Source organism: Dipodomys spectabilis, unplaced genomic scaffold (genome assembly GCF_019054845.1).
Source record: "Dipodomys spectabilis isolate Male_0828 unplaced genomic scaffold, ASM1905484v1 ptg000175l, whole genome shotgun sequence".
Classification (NCBI taxonomy): domain Eukaryota; kingdom Metazoa; phylum Chordata; class Mammalia; order Rodentia; family Heteromyidae; genus Dipodomys; species Dipodomys spectabilis.
Genome location: NW_024870852.1, coordinates 19,415,021 through 19,437,363, shown reverse-complemented (window position 1 = coordinate 19,437,363; position 22,343 = coordinate 19,415,021). Strand labels below are relative to the sequence as shown.

Genomic DNA, 22,343 nt, shown 5'->3' with positions numbered 1-22,343 from the left:
AAAAGGCTGGAAGTGGCACTGTGGTTCGTCCCTAGCCTTGAACACAAAGTGGCTCCAGGAACAGCATCAAAAAAAACCCCTCAAACCAGGTCCCCCTCCCCTTACATTGGAGGCAGTAGGTACTTTTTTTTTTTTTTCTCCCAATGATGGAGATTGGATCCAGAGCCTTCCATGTGTTTAGCAAGTACCCTCCCTGACACTCATCAATACTTTTATTGAAAAAGTAATCCCCTATGCCAATTCATAGTACTCATTATACTATGACTTGATATATTTACCAGTTACTGTCAAGTCTTTTTTTTTGTCAGTCCTGGGGCCCGCCATCTGGGCCTGGGCACTGTTCCTCAGCTCTTCAGCTCAAGGCTAGCCCTCTACCACTTGAGCCACAGCGTCACTTCCCACTTTTTCTGCCTATGTGGTGCTGAGGAATCAAACCCAGGGCCTCATGCATGCAAGGCAAGTACTCTACCACTGAGCCACCTTCCCAGCCCACTGTCAAGTCTCTTAACTGGATTGAAAACTCTATGAAGATTGTTGACATAAAATAATGACTGCTTTCAAGAAAATAAGAGACACATTTATTCTGATCCAAACATGAGTGTCCAGGGACTGAGAGTTTAGATTGAAGTTATCCTGAATGACATATTCCACTGTGGAAAAGATTACATGAACTTTATTTTTTTAAACTTTTTTTTTAAAATTAACATACATCAACTACAGAGTTTTATAATTCAGAAAACAGTAAGTCATCAATTCTTCGCCTTTTACATGCGTGGGAGATCAGATAGGCTGGCAAAGTGAGGAAATCTATATGTTTCAGATGTTACAACATCCCTAGCTTTATGGTTGAGGTCTGATGTGCTTTGTGATAACGTTCAGCAAAACGTTTAGCCTCTAGTTACATGAAAGTTAGGTCATCTTTCAAGAGTTAAAACTAGGCAAGCATGGCTCACACCTGTAATCCTAGCTATGCAGGAGGATCTACGATCTGAGGATCGAGGTTCAAAGCCAGCGCGTGGAAGAAAGTCCCCCATGAGATTCTAGTCTTCAATTAACCACCTGAAACCCGGAAGTAGAGCTGTGGCTCAAAGTGGTAAAGCCTTCAGCAAAAGAGCTCAGGGACAGCATCCAGGCCCTGAGTTCAAGCCCCAGGACTGACACACACACACAAAAGTTAAAAGTAAATGGCTTCACGAGAATTTTGGCTCTTCCATCTCTCCATAAACAAGTCTCTACAGCCAAGATTAAACTGTTATCGTCTGCAGATAACTTCAGTTGTCAGGCCAGACACTGAGAATTACCGTGCAATTCACCCCGTTGTGCTGCTTTAATGTGTTTTCAGAGACTTTTCAAACTAACACTGGGGAAGAAATGACACCTTGACAGCTGTTAAAACTCCAGTTACATTTCGCTCAGCCTTTCCTTCGGTTTAACCCCGCCCCATATTTGGCCCCGCCTTCCCACCTAACCAATGACTGGTGCCCTCTGGGGGTGGGCTGTGCGTCGGAGGGTGGTGGGCGGGGCCACGCAGTGACGGGAATGACGCGTCGTGCGAAGGCCTTATTTCCGGCTTGAGAAACCGTGGGGTTTCTGAGGCGACGCCTCAGCCGGTATTCACCACCCCGTCCGAGCCTGAGGATCGGCCGCTTCCATCACCACCAGCACCATGGGGGCCGTGCTGGGCATCTTCTCTCTCGCCAGCTGGGTGAGTTTGGAAGTCTTGTGTCCTCCTAGGATCTACGATTTGTGGGGTGAACGGTGTTGGGGAGCTCTGCCTCTGAGGCCCGGGCAGTGGGGACCGAGAATGGGCCCGGGGTGCGGGGGTCTCTGGAGCCGCTAGGCCTCTGAGGCCCCCAGGGAAGCGAGAGTGGGCCCGAGGTGCGTGGCCTTCCGGGGGTGTCTGTGGTCCAGCCTGCGACGTCCCCGCTGTGGAGCCTGCGGCGGGGCTGTGGCCGGCCGACTGCCGGGGAGGAATGTGGGAGGCCCAGCGCCATTGTTTACAATTCCGATCGCCCCGCCCCCGCCTTCCGGACTTTGGGCTCAGTTTGGGCGGGAGGACGTGTGAGAAGTGGAGCGCGCCTCGGGCGGGGGGGGGCTCTCGGGTTCCTTTTGAAGCCCTGCTTTATGGTGGCGTCATTTAATTTGGGGTGTCTTGAAAATCATATTTCTGGCTCGCGACTTGCCAAAGCCACCGAGTACGAGGCAGAATCTGCATGTTTACTATAGGCCCGCTGCTGCTCTGATGGAAGGTGGCTTATTATGCAGAATCGGAACTTAAACAGAATCTGAACATTTTAGTACCTCGTTGTTAGAATACAAAGAGGTTCAGAAAGTAGGCAAACTGCCCGCCAGCGCAGGTTTGTTGGGGGGAGAAAAGCCTGCGGAGGGGTAGTCTCCAGCAAAGAACTGGAGCCCCACAACTGCTTACGGGGCAAGCGGGAAGGGGGTTAACCGTCCATGGGTGCCGGGCAGGAAGAAGGGAAAGTGAGCCGGGCGCTGGTGGCTCACGCCTGTAATCCTAGCTACTCAGGAGGCTGAGATCTGAGGATCGCGGTTCAAAGCCAGCCCGGGCAGGAAAGACCGTGAGATTCCTCTCTCCAATAAACCACCAGAAAACCGGAAGTGGCACTGTGGCTCAAGTGGTAGTACGCTCGCCTTGAGCTGAAGAGCTGAGGGATAGCGCCCAGGCCCAGAGTTCAAGCCCCACAACCGACAAAAAAAAAAAAAAGAAAAAAAAAAAGAAGGGAAAGTGAGGTTCAGTTGCTGGGGGGGGGGGGGGGGAGGGAGGGACGGTAACTAAGGATATGTATATAGTCTGAGGTCCCTTGGGAATGTCACCTGTGGTCAACTAGGATGCGAGATATTACTTGTGGTCCGGGTGGGTGTTAGCTACGTTAACTTGAGGGGTGTGGGGGGTGAGAGGAAAAGGGGAAGTTTTCTATTTCAGGGTGACCTTAAGCAAAATTCCTGGGGCCTCAAGATGGAGATACCTTGGCTAAGCAAACCTAACATTCATCAACATTTATCTGAAAGCATATACCTTAACATTCTTACCTGCAGGAGCTTTGTGAGGATAAGGTAAATAAATGAATGCAGTCAATAAACAGTAAGCATTTTTAAAAGGAAATTTTAGGATCTCGGGAAGAATAGGCTGAATTCTCTCATAAACATGTTTCAGAGTTGTAAGTTTCCTTGAAATTATCTAATTATTAATTCCCTAATTGATGTAATAAACTAAGGATTCTACCACTATTTCTTTTTGTGTGTGTGCTGGTTTTAGGACTTGTTTCTTTTATGTGTGTGTATACACGTGTCTTAGGGCTTGAACTCAGGGCCTGGGTACTGTCCCTGAGCTTTTATACCAAGGCTAATGCTCTACCCCAGTGCCATTTCCAGCTTTTTGGTAGTTACTTGGAGACTCTAATCTCCAAGATCTTCCTGCCTGTGCTGCCTTTGAACTGCCATCCTGAGTAGCTAGAATTACAGGCATGAGCCCTTGGTGCCCAGCATGCTGATAGTTGTCAACATTGCTTGGTCCTGGGCTTTGTAGGTCTCTGTCTGCATCGCCCCACGACTTTTTGTATTGTAAACCTGTTAGACAAATGGAGGAAAAAGGAAGGAAACTGGCTGAACTTCCACAGGCGAGGACTGTTGATGAGATGAGATGAGATATATCAGCGAGGGACACAGCCTTCACATCAGCTTGGAGACTGTGTCAGCAGTACAGGGTTGGATGAAGGTTTTTATAGGGTCTGAGCAAGGAGACGGGTTATATGAGTTTAGTATGGGGGGGGGGGGGGTGACTGCACATTTGGTCAGAGAATAGGGTAAGTATTCCCTTACCCAAGGTCCCAAGCTTTTTTAATGTTCAAACAGCTCTACATCTGTCTTGCCTAGACAGTTTGACCTTCACAGGATACAGTTTTAGTCTTCCAACCTCTTAACCCTTTCCTGGCCTCACAGCTTGGCCTTAGCCTTATAGGCTAGTCCCACAATGAAATGTTTACAGCCTGGCTCAGGTCTGATTGCCCTGCTTGGTTAGGCAGTCTGCACTTTGGTGGCTTGCCTGGTATCTCTCTGCACCTGGGAAAACAGGGTGGGAGTCATTCCTTCAAAAAACAAATGCCTGGGGCTGGGAAGGTGGCTCAGTGGTAGAGCGCATGCGTTGCATGCCAGAGGCCCTGGGTTCGATTCCTCAGCACCACATAAGCAAAAAGAAAAAAACTGGAAGTGACGCTGTGGCTCAAGTGGTAGAGTGCTAGCCTTGAGCTGAAGAGCTAAGGGACAGTGCCCAGGCCCAGAGTTCAGGCCTCATGACCGGACCCAAAACAAACAAACAAACAAAAAACAAATGCCCAAAGTTCTTTCTGTGATCCTACTCACGATGTATTTCATGCCCCTATTATATTTTCATTTTATATTTTTTAATCACTACTGAGCACTCACTCAGCATTTCCCTCTCTCCCCCCCCCCCCCCAGCCCCTAGTAGTCTTTGTGTTTTTGTTTTTGTTTTTGTTTTTTTTTATTTTGGGTCCAGTCGTGGGCCTGAACTCTGAGCCTGGGCACTGCCCCTCAGCTCTTCAGCTCAAGGCTAGCGCTCTACCACTTGAGCCACAGCACCACTTCCGGCTTTTTTTTTTTGCTTAGGAGTGCTGAGGAATCGAACTCAGGGCCTCAAGCATGCAAGGCAAGGGCTTTACCACTGAGCCACCTTCCCAGCCCGTCTTTGTGTTTTTGGATTTAACCATTCTGGATACTTAAAGTAAATGGAACAACAGTGATGTTTTTGTGTTTGGCCTCTTTCACTCACTGTGGTGTTTTTGAAGTTCATGCACATTGTGCCATATATCAGTACTAAATTCCTTTACCGACTAATGCATGATATGGACATGTCCCATTGTCTTTTATCTTTCCAATCCATGGTCCTTTGGGTTGTTTCTATTTTCAAGTGGCGGAAATAATATTGACTCCAGAGCCTATGGTTTTCTGTCAGTTGAGACAGAGTCTAGCTATGTAGCCCAGGGGTCTTGAACTCATGATCCTCCTGCCTCAGCCTCCTCAATGCTAGCATTACAGTACTCTACTATATGCAAGGAACCCTTGCCTTGAAACCACATAATTGCAGATAAAACTGTCAAACCTTGGTTTGTCTCATCTTCTCTGCATCGTCTTTGCAATAAAGGAGATCTCAAATGACCTCTGGTGTTCTATGACAGGTTCCATGCCTCTGTAGTGGTGCATCATGCTTGCTCTGCGGTTGCTGTCCCATCAGTAAGAATTCCACTGTGACTCGGATCATCTATGCTGCTATTCTCTTTCTGGGCACTCTCGTATGTTGTATCATGCAGACAGAAAAGATAGAAACTGAACTGAAAAGAGTGAGTAGAAATAACAGCACACTGGTTTTTATTACTTATGTATTTTGGAATATTATGGTTATAATTATTCTTACCATTACAATTAATCAAGATCATTATAATTGCAGCATTATTGTTACTACGGTTTCCTTTTCTTTCTTTCTTTCTTTCTTTTTTTTTTCTTGCTGGTCCTGGGTCTTGAACTTAAGATCTGGATGCTGTCCCTGAGCTTTTGCTCAAGTCCAGCGCTCTACCACCTGAGCCATAGCACCACTTCTGGCTTTTTTCTGAGTAGTTTATTAGAGATAAAAGTCTCACAGACTTTCCTTTCTGCTTGGGCTGGCTTCAAACTGTAGTCCTCAGATCCCAGCCTCCTAAGTAGCTAGGATTACAGGCCTGAACAGTGCCTGGCTGGGTTGTTTTTTTTTTTTTTGGGGGGGGGGTCCAGTCGTGGGTCTGAACTCTGGGCCTGGGCGCTGTCTGTCAGCTCTTCAGCTCAAGGCTAGTGCTCTACCACTTGAGCCATAGCGCCACTTCGGGTTTTTTCTTTTTGCTTATGTGGTGCTGAGGAATCGAACCCAGGGCCTCAAGCATGCAAGGCAAGTGCTGTACCACTGAGCCACCTTCCCAGCCCTAGTGTTTTTTTTTGTTTGTTTGTTTTTTGTCAATCGTGGGGTTTGAACTTTGGGCTTGGGCACTATCCCTGTGCTCTTAAGCTCAAGCAAGTGCTCTACTACTTGAGCCACAGCCACACTTCCGGTTTTTTTTTCTAGTGGTTTATTAGAGATAGGGGTCTCACGGACTTTCCTGCCTGGGCTGGCTTTGAATCGTGATCCTCAGATCTCAGCCTCCTGATTAGCTAGGATTATAGGCATAGCTAGGATTATAGGCGTGAGCCACCAGCTCCTGGCTTTTTTGTTTGCTTGTTTGTTTGTTTTGAGAGAGAGTCTTCTGTGTAGTCCAGACTCACAATTTTCTTTCTTCCACCTCCCAAGTGGCTTAAATTATTTTTGTATGTGGCTAAGATTTATAATACCAGGGATTAGCCCTTCTCCGGAAATAAAGGTAGTCAGAATGTGCATCTTCAGGTTCCAGTGTAACAACCCACAGAAAACAGATATTAAAAATGACTTTGGCAGAGGAGGACACAGAATCAGAGGGAAACCTGGGAAAACACAACAGAGAGGCCCATCAGCTGCACTGGGCAGCCATGGGAGGTAGAGAATTAGAGGGAAAGAGGGAACAGATTACACTAAACAAAAGGAAAGAAATGAACATATCACCCGATGTGGAAGAAATAGTTGTATTGTCAAAGCTCATAGACCACAATAATGACACTTTGCCTCATGAAGGTTAAACTGTTTGTGATTTTACTAAGTACCACTATCTCACAATACTGTGAAATTTATGTAATCACTTAGTCACAATAAAAAATTATAAAAAAAATAAAAATAAGGGGCTGGGAAGGTGGCGCAGTGGTAGAGCACTTGCCTTGCATGCTCGAGGCCCTGGGTTCAATTCCTCAGCACCACATAAGCAAAAAGAAAAAAGCCGGAAGTGGCGCTGTGGCTCAAGTGGTAGAGCACTAGCCTTGAGCTGAAGAGCTGAGGGACAGCGCCCAGGCCCAGAGTTCAGGCCCCACGACCGGACCCCCAAAAAAAATAAATAAAAATAAAAAGATTCAGGGAGCTGGGCACCAGTGGTTCATGCCTCTAATCCTAACTCTTCAGGAGGCTAAGATCTGAGGATCACATTCAAAGCCAACCTGGGCAGGAAAGTCCATGAAACTCTTTTTTTTTTTCTTTTTGCTTATGTGGTGCTGAGGAATCGAACCCAGGGCCTCATGCATGCAAGGCAAGCACTCTACCGCTGAGCCATCTTCCCAGCCCAATGAAACTCTTATCCTCCATTTAACCATCAGAAAACTGGAAGTAGCACTGGCTCTATGGTTCAAGTGGTGGTGTTAGTTCAAATGGCTCCTTTCTCATAGCTTATGTTCCTTTCCTAGGACCTTGCAGGCATCTTTCCCAAAGAGTTCATCAATAGGCCTGTTTGGTGCAGGCAGTAAATAGAGAATCAGGCCCATTTAGTGCTGGCGGTAAATAATCGGCCTTCTCCCTGCTTTACCTTGAGATGGCACTTCATTGGGGCAGTTACTACCATATAAGGTAACAGGACCCCTTAAAGTGACCTTCAGTCTGGGAAGCTGCAGCCCCTTATCTGCTGTTTGGGCAGCTGCCATAAATCCTAGCCTGCCATGATGAAGTCCCTGCCTCCTAACCCCTCCAGGTTATAAAGATCACCTCCGACACTGATGGGACTGCTTCTCAAGTGGCCTTGCTGCCTTGCCCTGCCAATCCCTTTGCTGGCAGTAAATCTTTCTTTGTTCTTTGTGCCTGGATGTCTGTGTGGTTTTCTGGCAAGGCTTAACAAGTAGAGTGCTAGCCTTGAACAAAAGAAGCTTATGGACAGTGCCCAGGCTCTGAGCTCAAGCCCCAGGACTGGAAAAATGACTGATATTTTCTTTGCTTGTAGGTTTAAGCTTTCAGCTAGGCTAGCCCTGTGCTTTTGGAAGAAGTTTGTTATAGCTAGAAAATCTAATAAGAAAATTGAGATAACCTCACTAGCATAAATGCTTAGGAAAGCACTTTCTTCTGCTGCTACTGAGGTTTAAACCTAGTGCATCACCCATGCTATGTGTGTGTATTCTACCACTGAGCTACACTCCTATCCCCCTATTTATTTAGATAATATTTTACTAAGTTGTCAAAGCTGGTTTTAAACTTACTATGTAGCCCTGGTTAGAACTCAAAATCATCCTGCCTCAGTTTCCCAAATGCCAAGATTACAAGTATGCCCACCACACTCATTCCATTTTTAGTTCTTGACTAAATTATTTATACTATTTGGCAATGAGATTATTAGTTGGAAGTCAGAGAGAAAATTCATACCTAATGGTTCCTAAAGTGGTTGGTATTATAAATCTAAGCTTTTACAGTGCAATAAGATCTCTGAATTTTATTTCCGTCTAATGAAATTATTCCCTCCCCTCCAGATTCCTGGATTCTGTGATGGAGAATTCCAAATCAAAATGGTGGATACAAAATCAGATTGTGATGTGCTGGTTGGTTATAAAGCTGTGTATCGGATCAACTTTGCCCTTGCCATCTTTTTCTTTGCCTTCTTTTTGCTCATGATAAAAGTAAAAACAAGCAAAGATCCAAGAGCAGCAATACACAATGGGTATGTAAGATTGATGATTAACTCTTTTTTTATGGTATGACTCTTCCTGTCTTTCAGCAGGTCATGTTGCCATTTGTATGGAAATAGTAGAATATATATGTCAGTGGTCCAGATGTAGTTCTGAACTATTGTACATGTGAAATTAACTTGGTTTGCTGTTAATTTTCATTTGGAGTCCTATAATTCAGAAAAGATGGGCTGGAGAATCTCCTTGTCCTGTTTTGCTTTTTTTTTTTTTTTTTTTAATATCTTTGCTTAAGGTACCTAGAATTTCATTGAGCACCTTTTCAACAGATACTGTACTAGGCAATATGTGCACGTGCTTGCACACACAAACACTTCTATTGTTTAAAATAAATGTTGTTGGTTGTAGAGCTTGAATTCAGGGCCTGGGTGCTGTCCCTGAGCGTCTTTGTGCTCAAGGCTGGTACTCTACCACTTGAGCCATAGCACCACTTCCACAGTTTTTAAGCAGTTAATTTGAGATATGGGGACTTTTCTGCCTGGGCTGGCTTCAAGCTGTGATCCTCAGATCTCAGCCTCCTGAATAGCTACGTGTGAGCTACTAGTGCCTGGCTTGATATATTTTTTAAACCTACAAAAAAAGATAAAACCATGAGGGGCTGGAAAGGTGGCTCATTGGTAGAATGCTTGCCTTGCATGCCTGAGGCCCTGGGTTCAATTCCCCAGCACCACATAAGCAAAAAGAAAAAAGCCAGAAGTGGCACTATGGCTCAAGTGGTAGAGCGCTAGCCTTGAGCTGAAGAGCTGAGGGACAGCACCCAGGCCCAGAGTTCAGGCCCCACGACCGGACCCAAAAAAAAAAGATAAAACCATGAAAAAAATATTTATGTATATTGATTGTGTTGCTTCCCACTCCTGATTGCCAGTTCCTCTTTACATTTATCTGTTATTTGAAAACTGAGGGAGTTTTGTAAATTTTCAGTCTATTCTCATCCCAATTTTATAGATGAAGTAACTGAATTTCAGAAAGGTTTAATACGTTGCTTAAGATTTCTCAACCAAAGAAGATTGAAGCTCAGAATCCAGCCAACTCTAAAGCCTGATACTTTCTATTTAGTTGTTCAAGGCTGTTACTACAGATGATGGAATGAAAGTCAGATTTGGTCCTGGCTTTAAGCCTGTAATGAGCATGATTGTAGGCAAGATTGTTATGTCACATGTTATAAATGGATTTCTCTCACATGTCTGATAAGTTAAATGTATGTAGATAACACTGTTAGAACTCCTCATAATTCTAGAAAAATCCTTACCTTTCAGTCCTAAAAGTAGGAAGATATGAGTTTACATCTTTTTTTTCATAATGTGAATGGCATATTTTTTATGAGACTATCATACTTTGTATGAAATATTGGATGAAATAACTGCATGTCAAATGAAGAAGTAAGTCTATAGACAGGATGGAAAAGCTGTTGACTTCATCTTTGCGTTCAGCCATTTTTCTTTGTATAGGATGAAAATTAGCATTTCACAAGTGCATTTTTATATTTTAATAGGTTTTGGTTTTTCAAAATTGCTGCCATTGTTGGTATCATGGTTGGATCTTTCTACATCCCTGGGGGCCCTTTCACCTCAGGTATGGCTCTGGAGGGGTCATTTATAAGATGTATAAACTCTGTAGGTGCTTCGCTTAGAGCTATATTTCATTAATGGATTTTGTAGAACTGACCGTTAAATTAGTTGGTATCTAAGTATATGACCTCAATGCTCTGGTTTCTCTTCATATTGTATAAATCTTTTGCCTTTTACTAACTATATGACTTCATTCTAATACTTCGGTTGATTAAAACAAGAAGCATTACACTCATTTCTTAGCTTTTCTGGAATCCTATATGAATCTGCTAGTATTTTAATACTTTATCTTTGCGCTTAGCAAAACAAAATCAAAGTTTGAGAGTGCCAGGACTTGTAAATTTTGGCGTTACTGGGGTTTAAACTCAGGGCCTTGTGCTTGTTAGGTGGGTTCTTAACACTTAAACCACATCTGCATGTGGTTCTTATACTCCATTATTCCTGTTTTAACTTGCTTCTTTAACTGGCATCAAGTGACAGCTGAGGATTTTCCTTCTTTTTTCATTTTTATTTTTTTATTTTTCCAGTCTTGGGGCTTGAACTCAGGGCCTGGGCACTGTCCCTGAGCTTCTTTTGCTCAAGGCTAGCACTCTAGCACTTGAGCAAAAGTGCCACTACCGCTTTGTCTATTTATGTGGCACTGGGGAATCCAACCCAGGGCTTCTTCCATGGTAAGCAAGCACTCTACCACTAAGCCACATTCCCAGACTGAGGATTTTCCTTATCATTCGCCCTCTTCTTTCTCCCCCCACCCCCAAGTGAAGGAAAAGACTTATTTGGAATGTCAGGCCCTACACTTCCCTTAGAAAGGTCTGAAACCCCAAAGAACACTTCTCAGAGGATACTTTGACTTTGGAATTATGATGCCCTGTTGTACTGCTAGAGCCAGGATGGCTTTATGGCTCCCACTTACTTGACTAGTAATATTCTGAAATGTTATTCCTATGGCTAAGAGTAACTCTTTGTTCTTGGTTTGTAGTCTGGTTTATTGTTGGCATGGTGGGGGCTGCTTTCTTCATCTTCATCCAGCTGGTGCTCTTGGTTGACTTGGCTCACTCTTGGAATGAGTCATGGGTAAATCGCATGGAAGAAGGAAACCCAAGGGTGTGGTATGCTGGTAAGTATCTAAATTCACATTTGAGAGCCATAGGTTAACAAGAAAATCTCCAGTAATTTAAGTATATGAACCCTCAATATAGATCTGTACTCTCTCCTCCTTTTGGCAGTGCTGGGTTTGAACTTAGGACATTTCACTTGCTAGGCAGGTGCTCTCCCTCTTGAACCACATCTCTAGTCCTTTTTGCTTTGGTTATTGGTTGGCTGATTTTTTTTTTTGGTAGTACTGGGATTTGAGCTCAGGACCTCAAACTTGTTAAGCTTGAGCCACATCTCCAGTCTCTCTTTTTTTTTTTTTTGCTAGTCCTGGAACTTGAACTCAGGGCCTGGGCACTGTCCCTGAGCTTCCTTTGCTCAAGGCTAGTACCCTTTTTTTTTTTTTTTGTCGGTCGTGGGGCTTGAACTCTGGGCCTGGGCGCTGTCCCTCAGCTCTTCAGCTCAAGGCGAGCGCTCTACCACTTGAGCTACAGCTCCACTTCCGGTTTTCTGGTGGTTTATTGGAGATAGGAGTCTCACGGTCTCTCCTGCCCAGGCTGGCTTTGAGCTGCGATCCTCAGATCTCAGCCTCCTGAGTAGCTAGGATTACAGGCGTGAGCCACCAGCGCCTGGCAAGGCTAGTACTCTTAACACTTGAGCCACAGCACCACTTCCAGATTTTTCTGTTTATGTGGTATTGAGGAATCAAACCCAGGGCTTCATGCATTCTAGGCAAGTACTCTACCACCACTAAGCTTTATTCCCACCCCTCCAGTCTCTCTCTCTCTCTTTTTTTTTGTCAGTTACAGGGCTTGAACTCTGGGTCTGGGCACTGGCCCTAAGCTCTTCAGCTCAAGGCAAGCACTCTACCACTTGAGCCACAGCACCACTTCCGGTTTTCTGGTGATTTATTGGAGATAAGAGTCTCACGGGCTTTCCTGCCTGGGCTGGCTTTGAACCTTCATCCTCAGATCTCAGTTTCCTGAATAGCTAGGATTACAGGTGTGAGCCACCGGTGCTGGGCTTTATGCTGATTAATTTTGCTGTAGGATCTCACTATGCCCAGCTTTTTTGCCTCCCAGGTAGCTGGGATAACAGATGTATACCATCCTGTACCACTGGAGCTACCTTTTACAAAAGCTCTAATCTCCATTGTGAATTGTTTACATTGCTGGAAAGGAGTAACTTTTTTTTTCTGGTCCTCCTGGGGTTTGAACCCATCAGAGCCTGGCCGTTGTGCCTGAGCTTTTTTGCTCAAGCACATAAATTTTAAGTCATTGGGTTCCTTCAGTTAATTTATTTTTGTATTTGTAATGTAAATACTTGTTTTTGATGAAGACCAGAAGTTATATGTTGTGGCCTGTTAGTAGTCACACATTTAGTAGTTTTGATATACTGTTTTCATGAGTAGGAAACTCAACTGGATGGCTTTTTATATATTTCAGGCCAGTAGGGGTGACAGCCCTTTGTTTTAATCAAAGTGTGACTCCATATCTCTTATAAAAGTTTTCTGTTGGGAAAAGGGTACTTAAAAATTTCTAGTTTCAGCCAGGTGCTGGTGGCTCATGCCTGTAATCCTAGCTACGCAGGAGGCTGACATCTAAGGATCATGTTTCGATGCAAGACTGGGCAGGAAGTCCTTGAGACTCATATATAGAAGTGGAGTTGTGACTCAAGTGGTAGAATGCTAGCCTTGAGCATAAAATCTCAAGAACAGTGCCTGGGCCCAGAGTTCAAGCCCTATGACCAAAAAAACCCCCCCAAAACCTCAGTATTGCCAAATAAAAGAAAAATACTTCTTATAAGTTAGGAGTTGGACTTTATAGCCTATTTGATGATGGGAATTTGGTGATGGGAAGAGAACTCTTCAACCATCTACTTATTAGCAACAGTGATCTGGCCTAGCCATTTGAAAAATAATGGTTGAGAGGCCTAGAAGGAACACCTGCCTAAGTCAGACATGGTGTACCTTAGAACTTGGGAGGCCAAGGAAGGAGGATCTTAAGTTTGAGGCCAGTCTAGACTACATAGTAAGTTTGGGTTAGCCTGGCAAATGAATAAATATGAGATTTCTTCATTTACAAATAATAGGTGCTCTGTGTGAAGAACTTGAGAAACAAAATTTCTGGGGCCCATCATGTAGCTGAGTGATGGAATATATATATATATATATATATATATATATATATGTTTAACACGTACAAGGTCCTGAGTTCAATTCCCACCCAAAAAGAAAACATTTTCTCCAATAATCCAGCTATCAAATAATTTCTCACTGTTAAGATATTAATCTGACTGGGTACCAGTGGATCATACCTTTAATCCTAGCTACTTAGGAGGCTGAGATCTGAGGATCAAGGTTCAAAGCCAGCCTGAGCAGAAGAGTCCCCTTGAGACTTTTAGCTCCAAAAAATTGCTCAAAAACCAGAAGTGAAGCTGGGTTTCAAAATGGTAGACTGCTAGCCTTGAGCAAAAGAGCTCAGGGACAGCACCCAGGCCTTGAGTTCAAGCTCCACCACACACACACACACACACACACACACACACACACACACACACACACACACACACACACACACACACACACACACACACACACACGAGATATGTTTTCTTCTAGTCCTTTTTTAATGTACATATGTGTATTTGTGTATAAAAATTAATAGTGAAATCATAAAATTACGTGTATTAGTACTATGCATTTGGTGCTGACAATCTAAATTCCTTTCTTCAGACTAATAAAAATTTTATTTTACTTTATCACTTTTTAAAAATAATTCTTCTAATTTAAATAAAAAATTAAAAACTCATTTTGGGCCAGCTGTGATGCGATGGTTCATGTTAGTAAATCCCAATTCTTTGGAGGTTGGCAGATGAGAAGTTTAGGCCATAAATTTGGGTTATGTAGTGAGTTCCAGGCCAGCATGAGCTATCTACCAAAACCATGTCCTCAAAACAAAATCAGAATCATACAACTGTAGAAGACCTTAATGATTTGAAGATTGATCATCCAACCTATAAAATCAAATAATCTAGATAGTGAACTCAGTTGCTTGGTGGGTTTTGGTATTTAACAATGAGTCAGTTTAACACAATATGAAACTAATCTTGGGGCTTTTAAATCTTGTTACAATTATTAGTTACCATAATAGTGAGTCAGTATCTCTTGTATAGCAAAGAAGAAAAATTGGACTTCATTAACTTTAGTATAATTGTGGTCATTCTTACTGGTCTCTCTTTTTCTAGTTTTACTCTCTGTTACAAGCTTGTTTTATATCCTGGCAATCATCTCTGTTGGGCTCCTCTACAAATTCTACACCAAGCCAGATGGCTGCACAGAAAACAAATTCTTCATCAGTATTAACTTGATTCTCTGTGTTGTGGTTTCTGTTGTATCCATCCTCCCAAAAGTTCAGGTATGGTGGTTTTCTGCTTCTTCCTCGTGTGAAAGGTTTTTAGTTAATTCTAAACTTAGAACCTGTGTAACTTAGTGAATTTATATTTGAGTTTTCCCCACTTAAATATTTTTCTATATAATGAAAACATTTTCTTAATTATTTAACCACTAAGAATTTACTTGTTTTTTTTTTTCTGTGTCATTAATAATCTAGACAGGTTGAGAAACTGTAGTTCTTTTAAAAGTATTTAAATCTTGGGAATGGTTCTTAATAGTTGTTAGCCAATTTTTTAAGGCAATTAGATTAGAGTAATTGATTATTTATTTTATTGTGAAAATACAGAGGGGTTACAATTACATGAGCAAGGTAATGAGTACATTTCTTATCAAACATTGTTGCCTCCTCCTTTGTTTGCCTTTCCCATCCCTTCCCATCTCCACACACCCCCGCCCTGATTTTTTTTTAAATTATTATTATTTTTTTGGTCGGTCGTGGAGCCTGAACTCTGGGCTTCGGTGCTGTCTCAGTCTGCTTATGTGGTGCTGAGGAATCAAACTCAGGGCCTCATGTGTGCGGGGAAAGCATTCTACCACTGAGCCACCTTCCCTGCCCTAATTGATTTTAATATTAACAAAATGCATGCTCCTTTTTTTTTGGGGGGGGGGGGGCACTTGAACTCAGGGCCCAGGCATTGTCCCTGAGCTCTCTGTTCAAGGCTAACACTCTACCACTGTTGAGCCACAGCTCTACTTCTCCTTTTCTGGTAGTTAATTGGAGATTAGGGACAGCGCCTAAGCCCCACAATGGACTAAAACTTTTAGAACAATACACATGGTTTTGTTTTCCTTTTGATTCCATAGGAACACCAGCCTCATTCTGGCCTCCTGCAGTCTTCTATCATCACTCTCTACACCATCTACCTCACATGGTCAGCCATGACCAATGAACCTGGTAAGGGACTGTCAATAACTCAGTGATGAAAGTAGCAAAGTACTCCTTTGGTGAGTACAAAAACTAGAGCTAAATGTAGATTGACATTTCTGGAGAAAATGTCAAACACATCAATTACAGTGGTTTACCATAGGTTTTCACATATTTTTGTTGTTGTTGTTGTTGTTGGTCATGGGGCTTGAACTCTGGGCCTGGGCGCTGTCCCTGAGCTCTTCAGCTTAAGGCTAGCACTCTACCACTTGAGCCACAAGCCCCACTTCCAGTTTTCTGGTGGTTTATTAGAGATAAGAGTCTTACAGGTTTTCTTGCCTGGGCTGGCTTTGAACCTTCATCCTCAGATCTCAGCCTCCTGAGTAGCTAGGATTACAGGGGTGAGCCACCAACACCTGGCTCCTTTTATGTTTTATTCCCCACATCTATCCATAATTATTCAGACTAGCAGGCTGACGCTCTGCAGTCCTTCAGAAGACTGGGCCTTATTTTACCTGGACTAGTTGAGCTTTGGATTGTTTTGATCCTTTGTTAGAATTGATTTAAGTGAAGTTTACTTTTGGATCAAGCTCTAGCAGAAACAACAAGGGGAAATTTTCTTTCAATATAATTTATTTAGAAATAATTTTTATTGTTATTATTATAAAGGTGATAGAGGATATTTCTTTCCTTTTTTTTCTTTCCTGGCTCTGGTCTGGGCTTGAACAAAGGCTTTCATGCTCAAGGCCTAGTATTCTTCCACTTGAACCACAGCTATACTTCTGGCTTTTTTGTGGTTAGGTGGTGGTAATAGTCTCATGGAATTTCCTGCACTGGCTGTTTTGGGTTTTTTTTGGTCATGGGTCTTGAACTCTGTGCCTGAATGTTGTCCCTCAGCTCTTCAGCTCAAGGCTAGCACTCTACTGCTTGAGCCACAGCACCACTTCCTGTTTTCTGGTGGTTAATTGGAGGTAAGAGTCTCATGGACATCCTGCTTGGGCTGGCTTTGAACCACAGTCCTCAGATCTCAGCCTTCTAAATAGCTAGGATTACAGGCATGAGCCACCAGCACCCTGTTGGTTTTGAACCATGATCCTCTGATGTCAGCTTCCTGAGTAGCTAGGATTACAGGCATGGCGCATAGTTGTCTGGCCTAGAGGCTTATTTCTCCTGTTAACTCCTTTTAAAGTTAAAATGGTTTTTGCAGGAACCCCTCCACCCCAATGATAAATTAATTATTATATAAAGTGTGTTAAAACTGTCACTGGACACTGTGAAAATAAACTATACAACTTATAGGTAGGAATGGGAGGGGAAAACAGAGCAAGAGAAGGGGTGACATTGTCCAAAGAGAAATGTACTTTTTTCCTGATTTTCATAACTGTAACCCCTCTATACATCACCTTTATTATAATAACAACAAAAAATTAAAAATATGTTAAAACTAAAAAGTGTGCAAAACTTGGGCAAAGAACTAAAAGGGTTTGTCTGTTAAAGTACACAACCAATGAATCTTGAGGAACCCATGTGAAATTTGACAAATACTATCTTTTCTTTTCCTAGAACTAAATTGCCACTTGCAACACAATCTCATTACTGATTGCTGAATTTTCAGTTCTTTTCTTTTATTTTTTTTTGGGTCCGGTCGTGGGGCCTGAACTCTGGGCCTGGGTGCTGTCCCTCAGCTCTTCAGCTCAAGGCTAGCACTCTACCACTTGAGCCACAGTGCCACTTCTGGCTTTTTTCTTTTTGCTTATGTGGTGCTGAGGAATCGAACCCAGGGCCTCATGCATGCAAGGCAAGCGCTCTACCACTAAGCCAACTTCCCAGCCCTGAATTTTCAGTTCTTTCATGTGTAGCATTCTCATCTTTCACATCATGACTGAATGGCAAGAAAATAATTGAAAACATCTTGTTTTTAGATCGTTCCTGCAACCCTGCCCTGCTGAGCATCATTACAAACATAGCTGCACCAACCCCAAAGTCTGTAAATTCAACCACTGTAGCCCCCACCACTGCTCCCCCATCAACAAATAGCCACTTTATGGATGCAAATGGTGTTTGTGGGCTGTTAGTCCTTTTTTGCTGCCTTGTGTATTCTAGGTAAGTGAAAAAAATACATCGTACAATTCTCATACAAATTACTAATAACAGTGAACTAGCCATTTTAGGGTTTTAGGTGCTCTGAAATCCAAGGTACGGAGAAGGTAGAGATTGGGAGAATTGAAGTTTGAGGCCAGACCAGGCCAAAAGTTTGTGAGACCCCCTCCTCCCTTCTCAATCAGTAAAGCTGATTGTGGTGGGGATGCTCCTGTCATTCCAGCTAGAAGAGAAGTATAAGTAGGAGGATTAAAATCCAGGTTGACCAGGGCATAAACTATTGAAAGAAAACTGAGACAGGGTTGGGAATGTGGTTCAGGTAATAAAGCGCCAACATGGCTCTCAGAAGCCCCTGTGTTCAAACCCCAGTACTGCTCCCAAAAAGTTCCATAGTTAATCAAACAAAACTCCAGGTTTAACTTACTTATACCCAGCCACTTCACTGATACTTTTTTGTACAGTAGCATTACTGTAGGATTACTTTAATATGAAATAATTGAAATAGGAAAGGACAAATTCTTTTATGTAAGTTGGTAAAATAAGAAAAAATATGTATTAAGTAGAAAATGAAGGTGCCCTTCCCTCCAAAATCCATTTTTCCCGTGAAGTACATTTATTACATAGTATTTCAGGCTTTTTCCTTTGTTGGTAGTAGTATATAGATACAGTAGTACTCTGTAAAAGTGTGTATATATATATATAAATAAGAATTGGAAAACTAAGCTGGGCACCAGTGGATCATGCCTGTAATCCTAGCTACTCAGAAGGCTAGATCTGAGGATCATGGTTCAAAGCTAGCCTAGGCAGGAAAGTCCAACAAACTACTCAGAAAAAGCCAGAAGTGGCGCTTGTGGCTCAAGTAGTAGAATGCTAGCCTTGAGCACAAAGAGGCTGAAGTATAGGCCCTGAGTTCAGACCCCAGGACTGGCAAAAAAAAAAAAAAAGATTTGGTAAACTGTAGCTCTTGGACTGTCTAGCTATCTTTGTAAATAAAGTTTTATTAGAATACAGGCATATATTCATTGTTTCTGAATTACCTATGACTTTGTTCTGCTTTTTGACCTGAGGTTTTAATTTTTTATTTAATGTTTAATTTTTATTCAGATATCATAAAATTTATCCTTCTAAAATATATCTAGTTTACGGGGCTGGGAAGGTGGCTCAGTGGTAGAGCGTTTGCCTTGCATACATGAGGCCCTGGGTTCAATTCCTCAGCACCACATAAGCAAAAAGAAAAAGCCGGAAGTGGCGCTGTGGCTCAAGTGGTAGAGTGCTAGCCTTGAGCTGAAGAGCTGAAGGACAGCGCCCAGGCCCAGAGTTCAGGCCCCACGACCGGACCCAAAAATAAAATAAAATAATCTGGTTTAGTAGTTTTATTAGTATAATTACAAGGTTTATATAATCAATTTTACCACAATAAATTTTAAAACATTTTCATAATGGGTGTATAGCTCAGTAGTTAGGCCTGTGGGTAGGTTGTACAACACAGGCTTAAAGTAGAACTTATGGCAGAAGTTGGACAGAAAAATCAACTGTGAGATCCTTGTCTTATTCCTGTTCTAGAAGAAATAGGTTTTTTTTTTTTGGGTCCGGTTGTGGGGCCTGAACTCTGGGCCTGGGCGCTGTCCCTCAGCTCTTCAGCTCAAGGCTAGCGCTCTACCACTTGAGTCACAGCGCCACTTCCGGCTTTTTTCTTTTTGCTTATGTGGTGCTGAGGAATCGAACCCAGGGCCTCTGGCATGCAAGGCAAGCGCTTTTACCACTGAGCCACCTTCCCAGCCCCAAGAAATAGTTTTTTACCATTAAGTGTGATGTTAGCTCTCTTTCTTTTTTCTCTATTTTTTAATTGCTATGTTTAGGGATGGAGGCATGGCTTCGTTGGTTAGAGCACTACTAGCCAGTGAGCAAAAAATATCAGGTACCGAGCTCAAGTTCCAATCTCAGACCAAAAAAGTAAAAAAATAAATGGTGTGTTTTATCAATATGAAAAAGTCCTGTATTATTGTAGTTTTTGTCCTTTTTTTGGGGAGGGGGTCCGGTCGTGGGGCCTGAACTCTGGGCCTGGGCGCTGTCGCTCAGCTCTTCAGCTCAAGGCTAGCGCTCTACCACTTGAGCCACAGCGCCACTTCCGGCTTTTTCTTTTTGCTTCTGTGGTGCTGAGGAATCGAACCCAGGGCCTCATGCATGCAAGGCAAACACTCTACCACTGAGCCACCTTCCCAGCCCCTAGTTTTTGTCCTTTATTCATGTCGTTGAACTCAGGTTTGTTTGTACAGAGATGACATTATGACTATTGTTAAGGACTTCCTTCATAACAAGTAAGGCAGGAATGACAAGTGCTGAGGCAGGATCCCCAGGGAGCTGGGAGAAGTGGGCGGAGGCTTCTACCCAGCCTTCGGGAGAGGACCAGTGCCAGGGAAAGCTTTCCTGAAGACATGGCAATGAATCAGAGAAGTGGCATGAGCTGAGAAGAGGGTAGTGGGTGATTTCCGAGTATAGAAGAGGCACTTTTCAAGTCACTAACCAGACACTGCAGGCATAGTATACTTTGGGAATCCAGTCATCAAGTAGTCGTAGCTCACGTAAGTACTGATAGTCTTATAACAGCCAGCAGCAGGTCAAAGGCCTTTGGTGTTCAGAGCATCTCACAGAGATAAACTTTATGCACATGGGTCAGAGGGAGTGAAAACTCAATCTAAACTCATCTAAAAGGCTCTTTTCTAATATGTCCTCTTTGGGGTCATTTTCCAGCATCCGTACATCCAGCAACAGCCAAGTGAACAAGCTGACCCTCTCAGGGAGCGACAGTGTGATTCTGGGCGATACGGTCAATGGAGCCGGCGATGAAGAAGATGGACAGCCACGGCGGGCCGTGGACAACGAGAAAGACGGAGTGCAGTACAACTACTCCTTTTTCCACTTGATGCTCTGCTGTGCTTCTTTGTACATCATGATGGCCATGACCAACTGGTACAGGTGGGAGGAACGAATCCCTGCAGGACCCTTTCTCTTACTCATATAATGAAGCTGAGTCCAGGACCCTTTCTCTTACTTATATAATGAAGCTGAGTCCAATGTTCTTGCCTGGAATTTTTTTTTGAGATAGGATCTCACCATATGATCCAGGCATCATTTTGAACTCATACTCCTCCTACCTCAAGTCTCCTGAATTGCAGAGATTTCTAGCATATGTCTCCACCGCCAGCTCGAAATACTTTAGCAGCTTTTTTTTCTAGCATTGAAAACCCAGTTAGGATGCTTTGCAGTGCAAATTATTGGTAGCTCTTCCAGACTTGAGTTATTTAAGAGAATCATGACATCATGTAGTCTAACCCATCTTTGTTCAGAAGTATTTTTCAGTGCCAGATCTGTCCATACCATAGTGTTTTGGTCACAGTAGTGTACCTGGGAAAGAAAGTTTCAGGAAGGCAGGTCATTTCAGTCTAGTCTTTGCCAGTAATTAGAATCAATGGATGATCATAACCTTGCCCAAAGGACAGTGGGATTTTTTCATGCAGGCAAGAAACAAAATACCATTTGAGAGGAGGGAAACAGCTCACAAGACCTAAAAATAACAGCTTCTAAAGCCCCAACCAAAACTCTCCTAGACTAGTGCCAAGCAGTGGGGCTGGGGGAGTTTTTCAGCCTTGGCCAAGGGATTATAGGATGTCAGTACCAGGCTCTTCACATCTTCACATAACTCTTTTTTTTTTAAAGCCCTAATGCCAACTTCCAGAGGATGACCAGCGAGTGGCCAGCTGTGTGGGTCAAGATGGGGTCCAGCTGGGCCTGCCTCCTCCTCTATGTCTGGACCCTCGTGGCTCCACTGGTTCTTACCGGTCGTGACTTCAGCTAAACTCTCCAATGCCAAGGACTCTGCTGAAGTTCATAAAGGTCTCCTTTGCTGAAAACTCATATCCCTTTTTAGTTTCCTTTAACTAAACTATTAAGTGAATGCCTTTGCAAATTTGATTATATCCAGATTTATATATCAAAAGGCAAGAGTGAATAATGCTTGATGCAGAATCTGAACTTTTTATTTCAATGTATATTTTGTTTACTTGGAAGGAAGGATATAGCACAAAGGGAACATTTTTGTGTTTTAAAGAGCACTACAGCTGTGCTGTGAAGATAGTTCTTTATAAAGACCTGTAGGTTCATACAGCTTTGATTTAAAGTATAAGATATAAAAATGTTGGATATTTGAGCCTATCTTTAATATATTTCTATTTCATTCTCCTTAAAAGGCAAAAAAGTAATACATTACTATGAGATTTTCCTCTGTAAAGGTCTTTACCATTTAGTGTAAGCTCTTCAGAGGTGTAGCGTATCTTAGTTTTGGGGTGAGGATTATGTAAGTAGTCCTTCCCCAGAAGAAGGGTTGCTGACAAGGCTACTACTTCCACATCTTGAGTCTTCTTTACTTTTTTAATACTATAGCATTGATGCTGCTTGATACAAGTCCATGGCTTTATCAGATATGTTCGTTTCAATAAATGCTTTGTAGGTTTGATTAAAGCAAAGACTCACTTGGGAAAACATTGCAATGTTTCTGTTATGATCTTGTTACCAGTATGTAAAAGTAAAATGCATGTGAATTTATTATATTTGCACTATAAAGGTATTTGATTAAACTAGA

The 22,343-nt window shown here is 42.8% G+C and overlaps 1 protein-coding gene across 1 annotated transcript; it reads left to right on the top strand.

Annotated features, from left to right (window-relative positions):
- The first annotated feature begins 1,566 nt into the window (after positions 1-1,566).
- Serinc3 (serine incorporator 3) lies at positions 1,567-22,343 on the top strand. The gene is made up of 10 exons (XM_042694813.1): positions 1,567-1,705; positions 5,217-5,378; positions 8,413-8,600; positions 10,118-10,197; positions 11,173-11,310; positions 14,532-14,701; positions 15,544-15,634; positions 17,527-17,707; positions 20,456-20,680; positions 21,422-22,343. Exons 1-10 carry the CDS (start codon positions 1,667-1,669, stop codon positions 21,558-21,560), a joined length of 1,413 nt encoding a protein of 470 aa, XP_042550747.1. The 5' UTR covers positions 1,567-1,666; the 3' UTR covers positions 21,561-22,343.

Excerpts from the sequence above, each read along its gene's own strand:
- Serinc3 (XM_042694813.1), top strand. The coding sequence starts at position 1,667 with ATGGGGGCCGTGCTGGGCATCTTCTCTCTCGCCAGCTGG. Across the intron at positions 11,311-14,531 it reads CCCAAGGGTGTGGTATGCTG|TTTTACTCTCTGTTACAAGC; the intron begins GTAAGTATCTAA and ends CTCTTTTTCTAG. Across the intron at positions 14,702-15,543 it reads CCATCCTCCCAAAAGTTCAG|GAACACCAGCCTCATTCTGG; the intron begins GTATGGTGGTTT and ends TTGATTCCATAG.